The sequence below is a fragment of the Scyliorhinus torazame genome, chromosome 5, assembly GCF_047496885.1.
Source record: "Scyliorhinus torazame isolate Kashiwa2021f chromosome 5, sScyTor2.1, whole genome shotgun sequence".
Lineage (NCBI taxonomy): Eukaryota > Metazoa > Chordata > Chondrichthyes > Carcharhiniformes > Scyliorhinidae > Scyliorhinus > Scyliorhinus torazame.
The window spans coordinates 152,644,117-152,668,982 of record NC_092711.1 but is presented as its reverse complement, the minus strand read 5'-3'; the positions used below and the strand labels follow the sequence as shown (position 1 = coordinate 152,668,982).

Genomic DNA, 24,866 nt, shown 5'->3' with positions numbered 1-24,866 from the left:
CCAGTGGGGTGTGGGGGTCATTGAATATATTCACAGATGAGGTGGACAGAATATTAATAATTTGTTATTTTTAAATCATTTTTTAAACAATGAGTGCAACAGAGTAACAGAAAAAATTGTGGCAAATGGGCACAGAGCGGAACAAGAGATATTGCCAACATAAATACAAGCAAAACATTGCAGGATATATGAGGGACTAGTGCCTCGAGATGAAATGCCAGTTTAATTGAACAACCAGTTAAGAGGTTAAAATAATGAGTGGGGAAAGAGGACAAGATTATGTAAAAACGGAGGATAACAATTCAGTTTCTAAACCCAAAAATATTACAAACAGACTAACAGCATAATCAAATTATAATGAATAACACAACATAGAACTCCTATAGTGCAGAAGGCCATTTGGCCCTACAATTCTGCAATGAGCCTCAGAAAGAGCATTTCACTGACGCCCACTCCCCATCCTATCCTTGTAACCCGTTGCATTGATCATGGTCAACCCACCTAACCGACACATCTTGGTCACTCGGGAAATTTAGCGTGACCAATCCACTTTATCTGCACATCTTTGGACAGTGGGAGGAAACTGGAGCACCCAGAGGAAACACGAGGACACGAGGAGAATGTGCAAACTCCACACAGACAGCCACCCAAGGCTGGGATTGAACCTGGGTCCCTGGCGCTGAGGTAGCAGTACTAACCACTGTGCCCTACATCCGGCCTAAGTTAAATTGAATTCACTCATGGAAAGCCCAGGAACAGTACAGCACAGAGGAGCAAGTCAGTCAAATTGGAACCTATGAATTTGAGATAGGAGTCACATACTTTACCCAATGCATCAGACTAAGAATGAATTACAGACATTAAAAGTTGCATGGAGATGTATTCCATAATCAGCCTATGCCAGTTTTGGATAGAGGGAGAACTGACTGGTCTGCTTCTGTATTGAGCCTGATGAATGTTGGGTCCATTCTACCACAATCCCTTATGAACCTAAGACGAGAGGCCAATTGATGAAGCCTGATTTTCGGGAGACCATACCCTTTCTTAGCTCCTGGTGATTGGAGCTTAACAAACTTGAGGCGAGGTTTCTTTTTGTTCCAGATAGAGTCATAGATGTTTATAGCTTGGAAACAGGCCCTTCGGCCCAGCTTGTCCATGCCGCCCACTTGCCAGCATTGGCCCATATCCCTCTGTGCCTACCCTGCCCTTGTAACTGTCTAATGCTTTTTAAAGGACAAAATTGTACCTGCCTCTACACTGCCTCTGGCAGCCCATTCCAGATGCTCACCATCCTCTGTGTGAAGAAACTTCTCTTCTGGTCTCTTTTGTATCTCTCTCCTTAAACCTATGCCCTCTAGTTCTAGACTCCTCTACCTTAGGGGAAAGATGTTGACTATATACCTTATCTATGCTCCTCATTATTTTATAGACTTCTATAAGATCGCCGCTAAGCCTCCTATGCTTCAGGGAAAAAAGTCCCAGCCTATCCAGCCTCTCCTTGTAACTCAGACCATCAAGTCCTGGCAGCATCCTGGTAAATCTCTTCTGCACTCTTTCTCGTTTAACAATATTCTTTCTCTTATAGGGTGACCAGAACTGAACACAGTATTCCATGTGCGGTCTTACCAATGTCTTGTCCAACTTCAATAAGACATCCCAACTACTGTATTCAATATTCTAACCAATAAAACCTAGCGTACTGAATGCCTTCTTCACCACTCTGTCCACCTGCGACTCCACCTATAAGGAGCTATGAACCTGGACTCCTAGATCTCTTTGTTCTGTAAGTCTCCCCAACTCCCTACCATTAACTGAATAGGTCCTGCGCTGATTTGATTAATTTTCCTGACGACTCTGGTTGACAGCAGTATAGGCAGCATCTGCAGAGGTTACAACAGTCTGGGCAATACATTCATTTTAATGAAGGCGATCCTCCCTCGCCTTGAATTCGGAAGAGCCGATCACCGGGCAAGGTCCCACCTAATAGTCACCATCAGCTGTGGAAAGTTGGCCCCATATCGCTGTCTGAAAGAGGGGCCATTGACATTCCCAGGTTTTTAAATGGCATGGTGTGTGGGAGGGGGGACATCTGAAGGGGAAGTTAGCACGAGGAGGGGGCTTACCCTGCAACCCCTCCACACCGGCATGGCCTTGGACTCAGTAAAATTGATCTTGATACGAGAGAAGCCACTAAACCTATCCACTGCTCCAATAATGGTCGGGACAGAAACACTGGGGTTCGATACAAACAGCAGCCTGTCATCTGCAGAGTGATCTTGTGCTTCCTCACCCCACCCTCCAGGCCCGATATCAGAGGATCCGATCTAATATCCTCTGGCAAGGGCTCAATGGCTAACGCAAACAGCAAGGGAGACAGAGGGCAGCCCTGTCTTGTCCCTCTCTGCAGCTCAAAATTTGACATCCTTATACCATTGGCAAGCACCGCCGCTGCCGGTCTGTGATGTAACAATTGAATCCACTCAATATAAACCTCACCCAACCCGAAGCCTCATAGCGGATACACCAGATAATTCCACTCAACTCGAGCAAAATCTTTCTCTGCATCGAAGGAGATCACCAGCCCATCCAATGCATATTTCTGCAAAGCCTGAATCACATTCAGCAACCTTCCAACATTGTTACTGGAAACTCTTCCCCGTATAAACCCAGTCTGGTCCTCCCGCACGATTGTCGGAAGGATGTCCTCCAGCATTTTCGCCAAAACTTCAGATTGCAGTTTCAAGTCAACATTCAAAAGAGAGATTGGGTGATAAGAGTCCCTCTCCTCTGAGTCCTTGCCCACCTTCAGAATCAAAGAGATATTCGCCTCATGAAGAGTCGGTGGCAGCATCCCAGAGTCAAAGAGTGACAACACTTATCTACCAATGGGTCCAACAACAAATCCTCAGACCCCTGATAAAAGTCACACCCACAGCCATCCGGCTTTACCCGGCTGCATCTCCTTCTTGGCCTTTGATACCTGTTCCCTAGAAATAATATAATAATCTTTTATTGTCACAAGTAGGCTTACATTAACACTGCAATGACTTTACTGTGAAAAGCCCCAAGTCGCCACATTCAGGCACCTGTTTGGGTCACAGAGGGAGAATTCAGAATTCTCAGCCGGTACAGGAATTGAACCCGCGCTGCTGGCCTTGTTCTGCATTACAAACCAGCTGTCTCATGAAGATTTTCTGAGGCCTCCAGAAGCTTCAGGGAAGAGAAAGAATGTTCCACACCCATCAACACATCACCAGACTGCTCAGACTTGTATAATCCTGCATAGAATTCCCCAAATCCCGATTTATCTCCTCCGTCTTCATGACCCTTTTCCATCCCCCAAGCTGCACAGAGGGATTCGCTCTAAAGTCGGCCTTTTTCTTTGTCAAACAGGCCATGTATTTGCTCTTCTTATTCCCAAACTCATACAACTTCGACCTCACAAATTTCCAACTTTTCCCTGCCTGCTGAGTAAACAGGGAGTCCAAAGCCACTCTTGCTGCGTTAACCTCCTTCAGCAATAGTTTACTAGGAAGCTTCTTATAATTCTCCTCATCTTCGCCAAACAAACCTCCAGACGCCGCTGGTTCTCCAGCATCCTGCACCTTTTATTAGCAGTGTGAGAAATGATCAGCCCCGAGTATAAACTTCACACGTCTCCCACAAAATGGAGGGGGAAATCCCAGGAGTCGAGTTAACCAAAAGGAGGAACTCAAACTCTTCCCGAAAGTGCATAATGAATGAACTCGGGGAGGCTCCAAACCTCCACATTCTCGACCTGGGGGTGAGCCCTTGAGCAGAAACTCCAGACAAACGGTCGAAGGTCTGCGATTACGATGCTCCCTGTGGTGCAAGAGGACACCAGGTGTAGGATCGTCCTCGGCATAAAGAAGTCGGTGATGCTAGTCTGACATTGCTGTGGGGCTGGAAAGAAGGTAAAATCTCTGCTCCTCGGGTACAAAGTTCTCTAAACATCCACATAACCCACCTCCTCACTGTTATGATCCCGGACCAGACCCCAACAGTGGCTCGGATACTGGACACAAACCCCAATATTTTATTTGTGTTTTGTCAGACTGTGAGGAAAGGACACCTCACTCCAGGAGCGATTTCACACAAAATAGGGCCATGCTATATGAAAACAAACTTTATTACTGACACAATATTAAAATAAATGTAACATCACACCAGAAAACAGCTGACAATTAGCCCTTAAACAATGCTAATCAATACAGTGAATACAGTAACCCTTAACTGCTACCTTTATTCCCACTCAAACAACAAAAACACATCTCAGCTCTCAATCCACCGTTAAACACAGTTAGCCCTCAGCAATACCTGCTTTATACAGATGTTCTTTGAGAAAGAGAGATCTTGTGTCACCGCTTTAAAGACAAGATCTCAATCCTGTCAGAACCATGAAGAAACTTGAGAAGCTGTTTCAGCTTGTTTCAGCTCGCCTTCTAACGACACTCTTCTGAACTGCTTGGAAAGAAACTGCTAATCTAGCTCCAGACATATATTTTCAACTGAACTGAGATGCTTGACCTCTGCTCACATCTTGAACCAATTCTCAACTAAAACACTGCTTTGCTGCAAAAAGCCTGAAACCGTGGCTCCTCCCAGTACTGACATCATCTTAACAAGCTGAAATCTAATTAACTCCACAGGGAATCCCCTTCATCCAAACAACATTCCATTAGCCCACGCTTTTTACGATGCTTTCATTACACCTCTGGCTCCAAAACTTAGCTGTCCTTCAAAAAAAATAAATTTTGAGTACCCAATTCTTTTTTTTCCAATTAAGGGGCAATTTAGCGTGGCCAATCCACCGACCCGGCACATTGTTTTACATTGTGGGGGTGAGGCCCACGCTGGCCCAGGGAGAATGTGCAGACTCCACATGGACAGTGACCCGGGGCCAGGATCGAACCCAGGTCCTCGTCACTGAGGGGCAGCAGTGCTAATCACCGCCACCGTGCTGCCCCAGGCAATAAATTCAAAGACAATGTGGTGAAGCTTTGGGATTCTCTACCCCAGCGGACTGTGGAGCCTCAGTCATCAAGTATTTTTAGACCGAGAGTGATAGGTTTCTCGATATTGAAGATATCAAGGGATATGGGGGATAGTGTGGAAAAATGGTGCTGAGGTAGACCGGCCAATGATCCCATTGAATGGTCGAGTAGGCTTGATGGGCTGAATGGCCGACTGCAGCTCCTATTTGTTGTGGTCTCTGTGTCCAGGACTGGAAGCAGTGAGCATGGATCTGTCAATCAGCTGAATCAGCACCTTCAGGAGAATTGGGAGGGTGAATATTAAACACAGCAGAGTGAGATTGGAGGGAGAGTGTGTGGGACGGAGATTTACAGCTTTGGGGGAATGAGAGGAAAGAATGTTTCATAGAAATTAAAATAATCTGTTCTGAATTTCTATCCTGGACTGACTGATATCTTTTGTAAACTCCAAAGGAGAGGATTTACAGACAGAAATCTCAAACATCACGTCTGGATCTGACAGAGTCACTCGGTTCATCGGCCATTAAATCTAGGAGAAATATTGGCCCGACCTGTTGGCTTCAACAAAGTTTAACCATCATTCTGACTGGAAAAGCACCGAGACACACACACCTGAGTGAGCGTGTTCCAGAGCACTGACTGTGGAAAGAGCTTTAACCAGTTACACAGCCTGAAAATTCATCACACCATTTACAGTGGGGAGAGTCCGTACACGTATTCTGTGTGTGGACGAGGCTTCAACGGATTGTCCGACTGGAGAGACACGAGGAGACCCAAAACATGGAGAAACCATGGAAATGTGGGGACTGTGGGAAGGGATACAGAGCCCCATCTATGCTGGAAGTTCACCGACGCAGTCACAGTGGAGAGAGACCGTTCACCTGCTCTCCGTGTGGGAAGGGATTCACTGAGTTATCCAAACTGAGGACACACCAGCGAGTTCACACTGGGGAGAGGCCGTTCACTTGCTCTCAGTGTGAGAAAGGATTCACTCAGTTATCCAGCCTGAAGTCACACCAGCGAATTCACACTGGGGAGAGGCCGTTCACCTGCTCGCCGTGTGGGAAGCGATTCACTCAGTTATCCAATCTGCAGAAACACCAGCGAGTTCACACTGGGGAGAGGCCGTTCACCTGCTCCCAGTGTGGGAAGGGATTCACTGAGTTATCCAATCTGAGGAAACACCAGCGAGTTCACACTGGGGGGTGGCCATTCACTTGCTCTCAGTGTGAGAAGGGATTCAATCAGTTATCCAGCCTGAAGTCACACCAGCGAATTCACACTGGGGAGAGACCATTCACCTGCTCTCAGTGTGGGAAGGGATTCACTGAGTTATCCAATCTGAGGAAACACCAGCGAGTTCATACTGGGGAGAGGCCATTCACCTGCTCCCAGTGTGGGAAGGGATTTTCTCAGTCAAGCAGCCTGCAGACACATCAGCGAGTTCACACTGGGGAGAGACCATTCACCTGCTCTCAGTGTGGGAAGAGATTCAGTGATTCATCCAACCTGCAGACACACCAGCGAGTTCACACTGGGGAGAGACCATTCACCTGCTCCCAGTGTGGGAAGGGATTTACTCAGTCAAACAGCCTGCAGACACATCAGCGAGTTCACACTGGGGAGAGACCATTCACCTGCTCTCAGTGTGGGAAGAGATTCAGTGATTCATCCAACCTGCGGGCACACCAGCAGGTTCACACTAGGGAGAGGCCGTTCACCTCTCTGTGTGGGAAGGGATTCTGTGTTTCCTCGTCCCTGCTGAGACACCAACAAGTTCACAATTGATTGCAGTGATGGATTCTGCTGTTATTGTTTCTGCTTCAATTACATCCAGGACTGCATTTCGTTCTCTCTTCTCTTTCTCTCTCTTAGGGATTCTGAGACAGGAAAAGTGATGCAACCGTGGCGAACAAGAAAAGTTAAAGATTCCATTAGATCAAAGGAAGAGGCTCATAAAGTGGCCCAAATAGTAGTGAGCCTGAGGATTGGGAACTTGGTCCTCCTTTGCTGAAAACCAAACCAAAAGACTGATAAAGAAAGAGAAAATAGAATATGAGAGCAAACTGGCGAGAAACATAAAAACCGACTGGAAAAGCTCCGATAGGAATGTGAAAAGGTAAAGATTAGCAAAGACCAATGTGGGTCCATTCCAGGCAGAGACAGGAGAGTTTATAATGAGGAATAAGGAAATGGCAGAATCCCTTCCCACACTGGGAGCAGGTGAACGGCCTCTCCCCAGTGTGAACTCGCTGGTGTTTCTGCAGATTGGATAACTTCATGAACCTCTTCCTTTGATCTAATGCAACCTTTAACTTTGCTTGTCAGCCACGGTTGCAAATCCTCTGTTGGATTTTTGATTATTAAGGGAGTCTATATTTTATGTAAATATGTAACAATTCCTCAAATACTTGTGATTGCCTGTCTATCGTCATAGCTTTTATTGTAATTTCCCAATCTAGCACAGACAACTGTGAATACTGGCCCAGTTTTCCCAATGTCTCTTCATAGGTAAAATGCCTCTGGTAAAATGTGCAGTAGCCTGTAGTTTAGACTCGATAAAATCAGAAACTTTAAATTAAAAATTGGACATTTTAAATCGAGCCACAGCCAGCTCCAGCAACCAGCCTGAATACACTGAACTCCGACAAGCTGCCAGCACATGTCTGGAGCTGCTCTGCTCCATCAATCACCAATCAAGAGATAATTGGCTCTATTCATCGATTGATTGTTTTGAACAGACAAAGTTACATAACAAACAATGCACCGGGAAATGGACTCCTGTGGACAGCTTTCCGGTGTCCAGCTGATGGCCATTAGTAATTCTACTGGGTGGTGTCACTCCCACCCTGTGACCTCATCGACTGGGGTCAGAGAACATTCTGGAAGGACACAGAAAGGGTATAACGATCGAACCCCGGGACCGCCCAGCAGTGAAGACTCCACGCAGAGGTAATCGAGACTACTGACCAGAGACGGAAAGAAGCAGCGGCGAGACCCATCTTCTCGGAAGAAGACCCCGAGGAGATTGAGATACAGAATCGAATCCGCAGCTCGAATGAGTCCATCGGCTCGGGTACTATTGAGAATCTTGGGACTGTAATTAGTGGGATAATTTAAGGGTAACTGTTTTACTGCTTGTTGAATAAAGTTATGTGATTCATACACTCCGTTGTTTACCTGGTCAATAAAGATACCTGGGCAAAACATTTGATTAATAAACTGGTCGAAGTGTCTGAGGTTTTATAGACACAACACCTCCCATCCCCGGAACAAGTCTGGTGAACCTTCATTGCCCCCCCTCTGTGGCAATAATACCTTTCCTAAGGTAAGGGCAGTAAAACTGCACACAGTACTCCAGCTGTGGTCTAACCAAGGTCCTATAGTATTGAAGCAAGTCTTCCCTACTCCTGTACTCAAATCCTCTTGTGATAATGGCCAACATCCCATTAACCTTCCTAATAACTTGCTGTGCCTGTATGTTAACCTTCAGTGACTTAGTGATGAGGACACCCAGGTCCCTTTGTACATCTACACTTTCTAATCTCTATTTGAGACATACTCTGCTCATCGGTTCCTCCTACCAAAGTGATAATCTTACATTTTTCCACATTATATTCCATCTGCCATGTCCTTGCCCACTCGCTAAGTCTGTCCAAATCCTCCTGTAGCCGTTTTACATCTTCCTCACAACACACATTCCCACCCAGCTTTGTGTCAGCTACGAATTTGGAAATATTACATTTGGTCCCCACATCCAAATCATTGTATAAACTATGAATAGCTGGGGCCCAAGTACTGATCTTTGCAGTAACCCACTCGTCCCAACTGCTAAGGTGAGAATGACCCATTTATTCCTCCTCTCTGTTTTCTGCCTGTTAGCCAATCCTCAATCCATGCCAGTATATTACCTCCCATCCCATGTGTTTTCATTTTGCTGACTAACCTCCTGTGGGGTGTTTATCATAAACCTTCTGAAAATCTAAGTGTGCCACAGCCACGGACTCCCCTTTATCAATTCTGTTTATAACATCCTCAAAAATTCCAAAAGGTTCGTCAAACATGATTTCCTATTCCTAAATCCATGTTCGAAGTCTTACAACACCAGGTTATAGTCCAACAGGTTTGTTTTGTATCACTAGCTTTTGGAACTCAGCTCCTTCATCAGGTGAGGAAGAAGCTCCTTCACCTGAGGAAGGAGCAGCGCTCCGAAAGCTATTGATTCAAAACAAATCTGTTGGACTTTAACCTGGTGTTATAAGACTTCTAACTGTGCCCACCCCAGTTCAACGCCGGCATCTCCATATCATAAATCCATGTTAATTATTATTATCCAGGTTTCCATTTATCACATCCTTTATAATAGATTCTGGTATTTTCCCGGTACTGATGTCAGGCTAACAGGCCTGTAGTTCACCGTTTTCTCTCTCCCTCCCTTCCTGAACAGTCGGGTGACATTTGCTGCCTTTCAATCTGCAGGAACCATTCCAGAATCTATAGTTGATCACCAATGTATCCGCGATCTCTATAGCAACTTCTTTCAACTCTCTGGGATGTAGAATATCCGATCTCGGGGACTTCTCAATATTCAATCCATTAATTTCTCCAATGCAGCCTCTTAGTGATCCTTTATTCCTCATTCTCCCTTGTCCCTTGGCTTTCTGATGTGGGGAGATTTCTTTGCTTGAATTCTCCATTCCTGAGACTAAATGTTGATGCCGGGGCAGGATTCGGGGGTTCTACGCTCGCAAACTGGTGCCGCACCTCGTCCGATTCAACGACTGTTGAGGGGCCAGGACCGGCACCACATGGAACTCAATCCATTCAAATGAAAAACGGTGCCGGATTTGCCGGATTCACGATTGACACTCAGGAGGCTGACAAGCTGCATAAACACACTTCACTCCACATACACACCATCCCAGCCAACAAGATGGCAGTGAGGAGAGTGGCACCCCGCTTTACGGACAATGAGCTTGAGACCCTGCTGGACGCCATGGAGGAGAGGCGGGCAACCCTGTACCGCGGCCCGGGAAGGAGGCAGCCAGCTGCCACCGTTCATCGTGCCTGGGCACAGGCAGTAATCTCCGTGAGAAACACCGTCCGGACAGGCCAACAGTGCTGTAAAAAACTGTACAACCTCCTCAGGTGTGTAGGCAGCACTGTGCCTCTGGCACCAAACCCGTCCTATGCTGTTTTTTTAGCTCCACCCAAACAGTTTCCACATTTTGTATTCCTGACCTGAGATCCTCCCTTATTAATGTACTGATGCCGTTCCTTATTATCAGTGCAACACCGCCTCCTTTTCCTTTTTGCCTGCATCATCAGCAAACTCAACAATCATTACCTTCAGACCCATCATCCAAGTCATTGATATAAATTGTAGAAGATTGACGCCCCAGCACTGATCCCTGTGACACACCGCTCGTTACATCTTGCCAACCAGAAAATTACCTATTTTTGCTTAGTCTCAGTTTTCTGGTAGCTAGCCAATCTTTCACTGTGAAAGACAGTTCTGCAGTTAAAGGCTGCCAGATTGGGAAAAGAAAAGAACGGAACCCTTGGGAATGAATAATCACTTTGGACTGATACTTTTAAGGTGTAGGTTTCCTACAAAAATAATATTTAGTTAATGTTGCTTCTGGTTTGTTTGTTGCAGTAAAATGTATGTCCTGTCACGTGATCCTTCAATTTGTTGACTGGGGAATTGATTTTTTTCTTTGAAGTTACTGATCTTTACAGAGATCCCAATCCACAAGTTTTGTCTTGCTCGGTCACTTTTCCGTCCCATTATTGATCGTGTCAATGACAGCGAGGCAACTGAGCTGAAGGCTGAATTTAGCTGAGAATAACAAGGCCTGTGCCCCAGTTGGGAATCTGCCATGGGTGTCACACTAATAGAGGACTGACTGGGAAATCAAGGGATGGGGATGATCAGGGCTGATGGTGTCTTGAACCCGGGGTTCAGTGCGTGTGTCCAAAGTGGGGAGTCACAGGAACAGGCTACAGAGGAACCAAAGAGAAACATTTGGGTCCCAAATATTGTGAACATCCTTTCATGGTTACTCTTTTACTCTGGTTGTCTTTGATCCGCAAGTAATGTTCCGATATTTTTTAAAATCATGTTTGATTTCATGAATAAACTTGTTTATTTGAAAATATTTGATTTTTGGTGGTATTTTTCTGCTCAAATTCATTCACTTTAGGGAACGTGGGCGAAAGAGTTTGACAGGCTCGTGAGTCTCTCTTAAGCTAATTGGTAAAGGAGCCAGAGGGGGAAGAGGAGATTTTAATTTTATTTTGACACAATGTTTGAAAATATGGTTCAGAGAGTCAATCAGGATTGTCTAATTTATCGAGTCTTTTTCATGAAATTACAAGGGATGTCAATAAAGGGGAACCTGTAGATGTGGTTTATCTAGGTTTCCAGAAGGAATTCCCCAGGGTGCCACATCAAAGTTTATTACACATAATAAGAGCTCATGGTGGTGGGCGGGGATGTGTGGAGCAACATAGCATGGATAGAGGGCTGGTAACAGGAAGCAGAGAGGGGGTATAAATGGGTTACGTTTGGGTTGGTAAGATGTGACAAGTGGAGAGTCACAAGGATCAGTGCTGGGCCCTCAACTATTTACAATCTACATTAATGAGTTGGATGATGGGATTGAATGTATGGCAGCTATATTTTCTGATGACTCAAAGACATGTAGGAAAGTAATTTGTGAAGTGGACTTAAGGAGTCTGCAAAGGACAACAAATAGGTTAAGTGAGTGGGAACAAATTGACAGACGGAGCATAACTTGGGAAAATGTGAACGTGTCCACTTTGGCAGAAAGGGTGAAATAAAACAGAACATTATTTAATTGGAGCGAGATTGCAGAACTCTGAGGTACAGAGGGATCTGGGTGTCCTGATACAGGAACCGTAAGAATTTAGTTTGCAGGTAAAGCAGGTGATAAGGAAGGCCAATGAAATATTGTTGTTTGTTGCAAAGGGACTGGAATATAAATGTTGGTGTGTTTTGCTGCAGTTGTACAGGGCCTTGGTGAGACCATGTTTGGAGCACTGTGTACAGTTTGGGTCTCCTTATTTCAAATGAGGTAATTGCAGTAGAAGCAGTTCAGAGGAGGTTGACTCCCCGGATTCCTGGAATGAGGGGGTTATCCTCTGAGGAAAGGTTTCACAGGTTGGGACTGTATCCATTGCAGTTTAGAAGAATGAGAGATTATCTTATTGAAACACGTGAAATCCTGAGTGGAATTGACAGAGAGAATGTGGAGAGGATGTTTCCCCTTGTGGCAGAGACTAGAACTACATTTAAAAAGGATTTCCCATTGAAGACGCAGATGAAGATATTTCTTTCCCCTGAGGTCTATGAGTCTGTGAATCTCTCTTCCCCAGGGAGTGGTGGATTCAGGGTCAGTGATGGACGACCAGATGGACGACCAGCCTCACTGAAGTTCTCAACATGAGAGTTTTAAATGGATTTTCAATGGCTCCTCTCTTTATCCTGAACCCTCAGGAGGAGTCCAACAGCTGAGAGAAAGCTCAGAGCTCTGGCCTCACAGTTGCCTAATCAGAACAGAGATGACAATTTGGCAACAGCTCCCAGGTTGTGCAGAAAGAGGAAGGTATTTGGTCACAAGCCCTCAGCTGAGAGAGATGTGCTTCAGCTTCCAGTGGAACTTTCACAGGCTGGCTGGAAGCATTTTAAATCGCCAGGCAGAGAGATAATAGAGAGAGTCCAGACTTGCTGTGTGCTGCCTTATAGGTCGAAATAGAAGTGAATTAAAATGGAGATTGCTTCTTCTAGCCTTCCCTTCAGAAGTTTCTGAAGGGTTCCACCAATCACAATGAAGAATGGAGTAAATCTGAACTGATTGACTGCTAGCCAAGTCCATCAAAATGACATCACGGGACCCTACCACACATCACAGAGGGGACTCCCTTTGGCCAGTTCAACTAACAACTTGCAGCTGGGGGTTTCCAAAGTCTGTAGTTCAAACCCAGAATCTGCAATGGTGCAGCAGCGAGCAAGACGGTAATAAAAAGGGACACATGGAGCAGACAAGGATGTAAAAAAGATTCCTTACACATGGACTAATTACAAAACCTGTCATTGAACCATCTGTCCCCACCCAAGCCACATCAAACTCTCAAACAATTGTCTTCCCCACGCTCCGTCCCCGGTACGGGGAGTCAGCATTCCCATGCCAAGCAGTGAAAACATGGTGGCCTTGACACCCAGGTGTTGTCTAGGATTCCAGGCACTCTTGTTTTCTCTATCCTCTGGGAACTGTTTATCTCCCTGTTCCCACACAGCAAGTCGTCTGTTCTCAGCTCTGCTCGATTTCTGCTGGAGTTTGGTCCCTTTTACACCTTTCGGATCAATAAAACATTTGGTCAGTGAAGACCCAAACCACAATTTCCCATCCTGTCACCTGTCAACCATCCTTACCCAGAGCGTAATCGCAACAGGAATAAAAACAGGAGAAGTGTAACAATCAAATTCAAAATAAATCCACAGCCAGTCATAGAATTTAATTTAATGTTCACTAATTAGCAAAAAAACCTGAAGTAGAGAGTCCCCCAGGAATCTTACAGTCCACACCTAGAGGGTGGGGTGGGGGGGGGAGTCTTTCTGACCCTCCACTCAATGTCACTTCATTATTTCTCATTTCTGTTCTGGCTCCGCCTGGGGTAAAATCTACTCCATCTTTTCTTCTCCTGAAGGAGCGCCGTGAGTTCTCGGTTCCTGGTACATTAGGACAGATGCTTCAAGGAACAGATCAAGCATGGATGGAAAAGATTCTCCAGCTCTCTCTTTGTGGACAGTTCTTACTCAGTATTATTTCTCCCAAGCCCTTCATTATCCCATTATCGCTTTAATTTCACTCCCACTTTGACCATGTCCAGTGTGTTTAATTCTATCCGGATTGTTTTAAAGTCAGTTTCTCTCTGGAGTGTGTCAATGTCTTGATGATGTCACAATGGTGTCTCAATCCCCTGGCCACATTAACCATTTCATCTCCTGCTGTGTCTCCAGTAGCTGTGTGTTTGGGACCCGGTCTTCAGTCCATTTCACCATGAATTTAGGCTTGTTATTTTTCGCATGTAACAAATCACATCTGCACACCCACACCGGTATCCCAAAATCATGTCACATATTCTTAACTCTCAGATGCGCTGATGAAAATATCAAAGTGAATGTCTGTCTTTCTTATCTCCCCTGTTATGATCCTGATATTTCATGTTATGGCCAGGCTTTCAAATGTGGATTTCTTTAAAACAAATTTCATGGGCCAGGATGTAAATATTTCCAAGAGAAAGTGATCAATTTATTCATCTCGTCCACACATTAGAACATTCTTTCACTAGAACGTTGGAGGATACCAGATTGATATATTCCATTCAACCACACCCAAGGTAAAGTATTCCAATCATTTATTGTCCAGGACAATATTCCCAGTATCTTTCGAACAGAAATTATACATTCCCATCTGATCCCAGGTATTAACATATTCTGTTTGTTTGTTCTTGTCAGCTTGGGATTGTTCACCTTGGAGCAAAGGAGGTCGAGGGGAGATTTGATAGAGGTGGTCAAGACTATGACAGGTTTAGGTAAGATGGATAAAGAAAAGTTGTTCCCATTAGCTGGTGGGACAAGGATGAAGGGGATAACATATTTCAGGATTTGGTTAAGAGATGTGGGGGGGGGAGACACGTGAGGGAGAATATTGTAATGCAGCGAATGGTAATGATCTGGAACTCGCTGCCTGTGAGGTGGGTGGAAATGAAGACAATGGAGGATTTTAAACAGAAATTGGATTGATATTTAAGGGAACTAAATTGCAGGGCTACAAGGTTAGAACAGGGCACTGGGACTGACTGGTTTGCTCCAGAGCCAACAGGGAATCGATGGGCTGTATGGTCTCCTTCTGTGCCCTCATGACTCTCAACTAACAATTTCAGCTGCTCCAGTCTCTCTAACTAACTGAAGTCCCTCATCCCTGGTCCATTCTCATAAATCTCCTCTGCATCCTCTCTGAGAATGTCACATCTTTCCTAAGGTGTGGAGCCCATATATAGGGTTCCATTCTGGAGGGATAGAATTGAGAAGCAGGGAGGTTATGTTCAACTTGTTTAGACCCAGGGTTAGACTACACTGGGAGCACTGTCAACATCTGTGATCTCCATTTAGTAAAAGGAAATAGAAGCACTGGAGAAGGTGCAACAAAGATTCACAAGATTAATACCAGAACTGAGAGCATTTCACCCTCAGGAAAGGCTGGGGCTGCTTTTCTCTAGAAAAGAGAAGACTAAAGGGTGACGGGATGGAAGTCTTTAAGATTATGAAGGGGTTCAATAATCCAATAGGGATTTCATGAGAAACCTCTTTACCCAGCGAGTGGTGAGAATGTGGAACTCACTCCCACAGTGAGTGGTTGAGGTGAACAGTATTAATACATTGACGGGGAAGGTAGATACATACGAGGGAGAAAGGAATAGAAGGAGATGCTGATGGAGGGAGATGAAGAGGGGTGAGTGGAGGCTCATTTGGAGCATAAATACTGACAGAGACCAATTGAGCTGACTCGCCTGGCCCAGTGCTGTAGACTCAATGGAGCAGAGACAAATGTATTTATTTTAGATCTACCTGTAGTGGGGGAAAAACATTATTTGCTATCCAGGATAAAATAAAAGTCCTTCATCAACTTTTGTGGATCATTTCAGTGGAAATGTGCTCTCCCAGGCTCAAAGAGCATCAGCCCACTAGAAGCAGAGTCGTGAGACCGGCAAGTCCAACAGAAAGAAACCCTCCGACCCTCCCACTTCACCAAGTGTCAGAAAGAACATGATTCAGTCCTGGATGTGATTAACAGCAGAATCTAACCCCTGCCATCACTTGTGAATTTGTTGGTGTCTCAGCAGGTTGCATGACTGAGTGAATCCTTTCCCACACTCCGAGCAGGTGAATGGCTTCTTTCCAGTGTGGACTCACTGGTGTATTAACAGGGCAGATGAATCACTGAATCTCTTCACACAGTCAGGACAGGTGCACGGCCTCTCCCCGGTGTGAACTCGCTGGTGTCTCATCAAGTCGGATGATGTTCTGAACCTCTTTGTGCAGTGAGAGCAGCTGAACGGTCTCTCCTCAGTGTGAATGCGCTGGTGGATCATCAGTACACGAGAGCTTTTGAAACTACTCCCACAGTCAGAGCATTTAAAGGGTCTCTCATTGGTGTGAGTTACATGGTGCTGCAGCAGGTGAGATAACTGAGCGAATTCCATCCCACATTGAGAGTAGGTGAATGGCTCTCCCTGGTGTGTACTCTCTGATGTGTCTGCAGGTGGGCTAACCAAGTGAATCCATTCCCACACTCACAACAGATGAATGGCCTCTCTCCAGTGTGACTGAGTCTATGCCTTTCCAGCTCGTACTGCGCTCTGAATCCCTTTCCACAGTCCCCACATTTCCATGATGGGGTGTTCTTGTGTTTCTCCAAGTTTGACGATCATGTGCACACAGCACTGGTACATTCTCTCCCCGCTGTAAATGATGCAAGGTGTTTTCAATCTGTGTAACCGGTTAAAGCTCTTTCCACAGTCCGTGCACTGGAACACACTCATTCGGGTATGTGTGTGTCTTGGTGCTTTTCCAGTCACACTGATGTTTTAAATCTTTTGAAGCAGACAAGATAGAGAAACATTTCTCCTTCTCGATTCAAAGGCCAATGATATTCAGACCCCAATTAATGGAGAGACTCTTGAAGTGACAATTCATTTGAGTTTCTGTCTGCAAATTCTCCTCTTCTGATATCCTGTAAAATAAGTTTACAAAGCTATCACTATCAATTGTGAATAGAAATTCAGAACAGACCATTCTAGTTTCCATAGAACATCCTTTTCTCTCTCAGTCCTCAAAGCTCTAAATCTCCATCCCACACACTCTCCCTCTGCTGTATCTAATATCCACCCTCCCAATTCTCCTGAAGGTGCTGATTGACAGATCCCTGCCCACTGCTTCCTATCCTGGACAGAGACCTGAAAATCTTCATGCAGCTGCCAGACAGATATACGTCTATATTACTGGACGAAAAATGTGTTACTCTATAGACTTCTGTTCTCTTCAGTTGCTGCAAGTCACCAATTGAAAAAGTGTTTTACTCACAGATGTTGGAGACGGGACGAAGTTTCAGTCTGTGTGAAACTCATTCTTTAGTCACACAAAGCCCGCGCTCTGATGGGAGGGGCAGTATCCTTCCGGTCTTGCAACTCTTCCCATTGGTTAACAACCCAGCAGGAAGGTCAGGGGATGGGCTTTGTACTGCACATGCGCATCCTCCCCTGCCGTTGGACATGCGCACACCCAGGCCACCCGCCCGTGCGGCGGACAGAACGGTTTCCCCAGCGCGGGGGGTTGTGGGTGCCCCGGCCGCCATTAATCATCCGGAGCCGTCACCAAACTCCTGGGACTGGGATGAAAAGTGGAGGAGTGGGGGCGTGGTAACTCCACCTGACACATAGTACATGTGCATAGTCACAGGATTTGATTGGGATCTCCCCCTTAGCAAAACAGTGTTAACTTCAGGTGACATATTGGAGAGGGCAATAGGTGAGTGTGAAACTGAACTCGAGAATCAGCCCCTTCAGGGGAGGATAACTTGGGGGAAAGCGGGAGCAGTATAGTGGGATGAATTAATGTTACCATCAAGTGGGAGGAGGGAGTGTGCAGGGCACAGAGACTTATCGTTTGAGAGGGACAACGATTCTGCTGATATTGCTGCTGTTCAGGACCAAACCATATTTATTCTGAAGATTGGAGCATATTGTCGCTGATGTTAGAGCCCCCTGTAACTGGGCTGGAATTTAATGTTCTGGATTTAGGTCAAATGAACCAGATTTGGATTGAACAACCTGTGTCATGTCCTTGATGTGGGATCAGTTGGGCTGCTGATTTGCTGGGTTATCAGTGTATCTTTGGGCAGCACGGTAGCATATTGGTTAGCACAGTTGCTTCACAGCTCCAGGGTCCCAGGTTCGATTCCCGGCTGGGTCACTGTCTGTGCGGAGTCTGCATGTTCTCCCCGTGTGTGCGTGAGGTTCCACCGGGTGCTCCGGTTTCCTCCCACAGTCCAAAGATATGCGGGTTAGGTGGATTGGCCAAGCTAAATTGCCCTTAGTGTCCAAAAAGGTTAAGTGGGGGTTGCTGGGTTGCGGGGAAATGGTAGCTACATGGGCTTGAGTGGGTTGCTCTTGTAAGGGCCGGTGCAGACTCGATGGGCCGAATGGCCTCCTTCTGCACTGTAAATTCTATGATGTGTTTTTTGTGATCTCTCCTCAGTTATTCAGGGTCTCTCAGCTGAAATTATTTTGCAATAAAATAGTTCACTTTCAGCATTGCAGCCAAACAAATCCTTGGTGTGAAATCAACAAATCCGGTCTATAACAATCCACTGATTGAAATTACATAAGAATGGACATGGAAGAAACAGGCCATTCGGCCCACCTGGTTTGTGATGCTTTTGAAGCTCCTCACATCCTCCTCCCAGTCCTCTTCAACCTCACTGTCAGTCAGGGCTCAGTGGGTAACACTCTTGCCTCTGAATTGAAAGGTTCTGGGCTCATGTCCTCATTCAGGACTGGAGAACAAAATGCACGGCAGCTCTCTTGTGCAGTGCTGAGGGAGTGCTGCTCTGTTGGAGGTGCCATTTTTAATGAGGGGCAGTATTCTCCGGTTCCCCATCCGTGCGCTTCTCGATGGCTCCCCATTTGCTGGCAGTGCGATCTCATACTCCCGCTGCTTGTCAATGGGATTTCCCATTGAAGTCACAGAAGGCCCTGGGAAAGCTATGGGCAGGGGTGGGTTGTTAGTGGGAAAAGTGAATTGCAGTGGTGGCAGAATTCCAACTGAGGTGTGATACCGGAATCCCATTTGTTGCTTCAGTGAATACAAAATATTCCATGTCTTCATCTGGTCATCGTCACATTGCTGTTTGTGGTATTTTGTAAATTATCAATAGGTTGTAGGGAGTCTCCAAAAAGGCACAGACATGTTAAGTGAGTGGGTAAAAAGTTGCAAATGGTGTGTAATGTGGGAAAATATGAACATGGTCACTTTGGCAGGAGGAATAGAGAAGCAGTATCCTATTTAAATGAAGAGATTGCAATACTCAGTGTTACAGAGGGATCTCTTAATTTTAACGTGCAGGTTCAGTCTGCAGTTAGGAAGGCAAATGCAATGTTGGCATCTGTGTCGAGAGGGCCAGAATTCAAAATTGGGGATGTACTTCTGGGACATATTTATGGCTCTGGTCAGACCCCATTTGGAATATTGTGAGCAGTTTTGGGCTCCGTACCTAAGGAAGGATGTGCTGGCTTTGGAGGGGGTCCAGAAGAGGTTCAAAGGAATAAGTCATGGAATGAAGCGTTTGTTATATGAGGAGCGGTTGAGGACTCTGGGTCTGGAGGAGCTTGTTGCCTCAACTTCTCCTGGTGCTCGGATGTGGCGGCCGTGGCAAACTACTGCTCCCAGACCTGGAATACCTGACTGTGTGGTGCCGCCCTTACCGTCTTTCATGGGAATTCTCTTCTGCCATCATCATGGCAGTCTACATCCCACCCCAGGTGGAAGTGAAGAAGGTGCTCGATGAATTGAACACAGCAATAAATAACAATGAAACAGAATACCCGGAGGCCTGTTCATCGTCACCGGGGGCTTCAACCAGGCCAACCTCAAGAGTGTACTGCCAAAAGTCCAGCAACACATCTCCTGTCCCAACAGGGGCCCCGACATCCTTAACCATTTCTACACAAACATCAAAGGAGCCTACTGATCCATCCCCTGATCGTACTTCGGAAGATCGGGCCACAAGACGGTGCTCCTTCTCCCAGCATACAAGCAGAAACTTAAGCGGGATAATCCAGTTAAGAAGGTCGTATAATGCTGATCCACGGCAAAGGAAGAATTCCTACGCGACTGCTTGGAATCACTGGACTGGTCCATATTCAAGAACTCAGTGGCCAACCTAAATGAGTATGACAGTGAGGAAATGAACAGAAAGGCATGATGGGTAGTTAGGCCAAGTTAGGAGTAAAATCTTACTACAGTAGAATAAGGAGTTAGGTTAGCGGACTTTTAAACATCTCTAGCTTAGGCTGGAAAAAATGGGTAGCAGTCTGTAATTGCCTGTAATTGGGATTTTGCAAAGCATGAAGAGGGGGATGGGCAGCCACTAGGATCATTTCTTTGTTGCAGGGGATACTGGGAAAAGGGGCCTCAGGCCAGGTTAAGGAATGTGGGGAAAGCCTATGGGAGCTTTGCATTTGCCATCTTGCCTTATTTGGGCGTGGGTATGTTAAACTTGATGCTGCATCCATGTGTGTGAAACCAGATGCTGTGCTCCCTTTGTCTCACTCGCTCTGGAAGTTTCAAGAGACATGTAGCCTCCTGCCTTTTTATCAGAGTGAGTGAAGCTTGCAAGCTATTTGAAATAAAATAAATCAATACCTACAATCCGACTCAGGGTTTGACTGAGACCAGACTGAGGGCAGAAAGAACTCAATATCGTCATTTGGTGTCGGGAGTGGGATTACAAGAGCGAATTCCCGACTATTCGCAAAATCAGAATTAAACCAGCCTTGGACGGAGGGGAAATGGGCCCACGTTGTGAGTAGATTATAAAGGACCACGTCGGTTTTCCTCTGCCTCGCAGTCCGAAGAGGGTTTGGTCACTCGCCTATGGTTGGGTAAGATCGTTCGACGAAATCAAAGCTCAGTCTGGCGGATTAGAAAACTTAATTTCAGTTGATGTAGGGACGACTGAGGGTTAAACGTGAATTGAGGGAATATCGGGCGATGATTCAGTTAGCAACTGAGGGAATATTGCAGTGATAGTTCAGTTCCATGCATGTGGGTTGAAAATTAAAATTGGTTGTATTAAATTACACTTTAATTTGGTTAAGGTCTTTAACGGGTTCAGGGAATGTCACCGAGACAATTCAGTTAGGACTGCTGATGGAATGTTCTGGAGACAATTCAATTGCGTAAAATCAGAATTGGCTAAGTTGGATTTTGTTCTTGGGAGATATGGGAGATATGAAAAAGTGTTGGCAGATGAATGGCCACTAGGGGGAACCAGAGACTTGGAAAATTCAGAACCCGATCAGAAAAAAAAAGAAGAGGCTTCAGGATTGTTTAAATTTACTTAACAGTTTTGAAGAAGGGAAAAAACACATTGTGTTTCTGTGCAAATTCAAACTTTTATTGTCCAGTTGGTTGAGATGAATGAAAGTATAATGCTTTGAATTCCTTTTGTTTGAGTGGAGATCTCGGTGGATGAATGAGTGTGTGTGTTTAATAAGAATTTGTGAACTTCCTCTGGTATTCCTAGTTTTTAAAATGTTGTGTTTTGGAAAACAAAGTTTCCCATCAATTAGGAGGTATACACGGCAGTTAAAGTGAGATTTAAAATGGGGTAAGTATTTGAAAGGTCTAGAAAATCAGTAATAATGGTTAACATTGTGGAAGTTATTCAGAACACAATTCAGAGGAAGTAAACAAAAAGCAAAATCAAAATGTATAAATTGGGATTTGTAAATGATTAGTTTGAACTCGGCATAGTCTTGGCTGCTCTTAAAAAAAGGAGAGAACAAAGGTTCCTAAATTGAAATGCGAAGACCAGGCATTTGGTGTGGACTGAGTCCATGTGCTCCTTTGTTAGAGGCAGCCATAATGTACCTACATTTAAAAATTTTGTTCTGTGTGCTCCAAATTTGTAGAGATTGCAGTATCTTCTCTGTAAACTCACTACACATCAAATTTAAGATTCGGGGATTTTCATATTGCAAAGACTATAGATTTTTAACTTTATTTTAAGATTACACAGGGGGAAAGGAAGATCCCAGTAGAAAGGAGAAGGCCATTTTAGAGATGCCCAAACCCCAGACCGTAAGAGGGGTTAGGCAAGTACTGGGGACTATTTGACTACTGTAGGGCCTTGGTGTATAAGCACTCAGAACTTGAGGGGACACTGCAAGCACTGACCCCAGGGGGGTAGGCAGTCCCGAGAGCAGGTAGAACGGGGACTGTAGCAGGATACCGCTTTCATGAAAAAATTAATTAAAACATGCCCTCGCGTTATATTGGGATAGTGGAGAGGGGCATTGTGGCAGTAAGGTGCTAGAAACACAGGGACCAATGAGACCAGTATTAGGAGGTAGTCGGTGGAAGTGATACGGCACAGCTCCACCGGGTCCTCGTGCCCGCTGACTTGCAAGAAAGTCACGAGCAGAAGAAATGAAGTTTAGAATGTGAACTACATTGCAGACGGAGCTTTAAGGAATAATGATATGGGACCGGAGCTTAGATTAGGAGTGTTACTTGCAGTATCAGGAAATGAGAATCTGATGGCAGGGAAAGATTAATAAAAATAGATGCAGAAATAACAAAATTAAGATATTAAAACCAATTGATAACGTAGAGGAAATAAGGAAAGCAAACCTAGCAATAGAAAGAATGACACAGGGTTAATCAGCATACAATTCCAGCACACAATCCAGGGAGACCGACACAGGCCGTAAAAGCAATATCCCTTGACCCGAGGTGCCAAATGCGAGCTGAAGATAATGATCAAAGAGTTAGAACAGCAGGGAATCATTCAAGAAGTCACAAATGCATCGACGAATAGCCCATTTCAGGCAGTTAGCAAGCCTGATGGTACATTTAGAATGGTAACGAATTACAAAGGTCACACAAAAAAAGGATAAACGGTATTTAATAAATCCACAAACTACATTGGAGAAGGTGGCAGGCAAACCTTACTTAATTAGTATAGATTTAGCCAACGGATTCTGGAGTGTTCCGTTAGACCCAGACAGCAGGGAAAAGACAGCATTTACCTTTGGCACTAAACATTACGTATACTGTAAATTACCACAAGGATATGTTAATTCCCCGAACCACTTTCAGGCAATAGTAAGGGAGTTGATTAAAGATGATTTGGATTTAGTATATATTGATGATGTGTTAATTGGAGATGATGATCAGGGGGACACATGTTGAAAGAGTGACCAAAATTATTAAAACACTAAATGAAGCAGGGTTTAAGATAGGGTTAAAGAAATGCCAGATTGGCAGGAGCGAAGTCGACTATCTAGGGTAGTCAATGTCAAGGACAGGTGGGGAAACCAGTGTTGGGATGAGAGAGAAAGCTGCTCGAATTGCAGTGCCCATTTCGTATATATGGGGCAGCACGGTAGCATTGTGGGTAGCATAATTGCTTCACAGCTCCAGGGTCCCAGGTTCGATTCCGGCTTGGGTCACTGTCTGTGCGGAGTCTGCACATCCTCCCCGTGTGTGCGTGGGTTTCCTCCGGGTGCTCCGGTTTCCTCCCACAGTCCAAAGATGTGCAGGTTAGGTGGATTGGCCATAATAAATTGCCCTTAGTGTCCAAAATTGCCCTTAGTGTTGGGTGGGGTTACTGGGTTATGGGGATAGGGTGGAGGTGTTGACATTGGATAGGGTGCTTTTTCCAAGAGCCGGTGCAGACTCGATAGGCCGAATGGCCTCCTTCTGCACTGTATAATCTATGATTTCACGAAACGGGGGTAAGAAAATCATGGGAATTTTGGGGTATTTGAGACCAGTAGTGGAAGACTTTGGTCTTTATGCTAGACCCATTTATGAAACTTTAAAGGAGGATTTTAGGTGGACCAGTAAAGAACAAAGAAAATTACAGCACAGGAACAGGCCCTTTGGCCCTCCCAGCCTGCGCCGATCCAGATCCTTTATCTAAACCTGTCACCTATTTTCCAAGGATCTACTTCCCTCTGTTCCCCGCTCTTTATATATCTGTCTAGATGCATCTTAAATTATACTATCGTGCCCGCCTCTACCATCTCCGCTGGTAAAGTGTTCCAGGCACCCACCACCCGCTGCGTAAAAACTTTCCACGCACATCTCCCTTAAACTTTCCCCCTCTCACCTTGAAATCGTGACCCCTTGTAATTGACACCCCCACTCCTGGAAAAAGTTTGTTGCTATCCACCCTGTCCATATCTCTTGAGATTTGTCCTACTTTCCCGATATTGCTCCAAAGCTTCATCAGTTTTAAGTCGCCTAGATCTTATGTATGCTTCCTTTTTCATTTAGCTAGTCTCACAATTCCACCCGTCATCCATGGTTCCCTAATCTTGCCATTTCTATCCCTGATTTTCTCAGGGGCACTCTAATCAACCTTTTCTTAAAAGACTCCCACATTTCAAATGTGGATTTACCCTTAAACAGCTGCTCCCAATCCACATTCCCTAGCTTCTGCCGAAGAGGAGGTTGGACCAGTTAAAAACAGCTGTAGCAATATCCGGGCCATTAGAAGAGGACGATTTGAGCATTAAATTTGATCTGTACGCAAATGGATATGGTATGGTGCTTGTTAATCATAATACTCAGACACCTATCAAACATTGACAGGAAATTGGTCAAGGGCTGAACAAAGGTTTTCGGACATTGCAAAATGTCTGGCAGCCACAACAAAAAGGACAGCAGAGACTGAAACTTTATCAGCCGGAAAGAACATTTATGTCACAAATGAACTTTTAAAATTGACAGAGTTGACCAAGAGACAGGGTTGCCAGCAAGGTGCGAATACAGCTCAATGGGAAAGATGGGAAACCATTCTTTTAAACCCTGCCTTAATGTTTATTCATAACATTAAAAAGGGACAGAAACTTGATAAATCAGTTAGCAGAACAGAGTTGGTAAATGTTTGGGTGATATATATGGATGGTAGTAAAGTTAAGGAGGACGAGGGACAAGCCAGGGGGCATCCATTTTTTTTTTAAATTCAGAAA

At 45.1% G+C, this 24,866-nt stretch overlaps 1 protein-coding gene across 1 annotated transcript in view; it reads left to right on the top strand.

Annotated features, from left to right (window-relative positions):
- LOC140417980 (uncharacterized) overlaps positions 1-8,182 on the top strand; it is a 71,261-nt gene extending 63,079 nt beyond the window's left edge. The window contains exon 6 of the mRNA XM_072501411.1: positions 5,677-8,182. Coding sequence (XP_072357512.1) covers positions 5,677-6,803 — 1,127 coding nt within the window. The 3' untranslated portion in view covers positions 6,804-8,182. The remainder of the gene's footprint in view (positions 1-5,676) is intronic.
- The last annotated feature ends 16,684 nt before the right edge of the window (positions 8,183-24,866 follow it).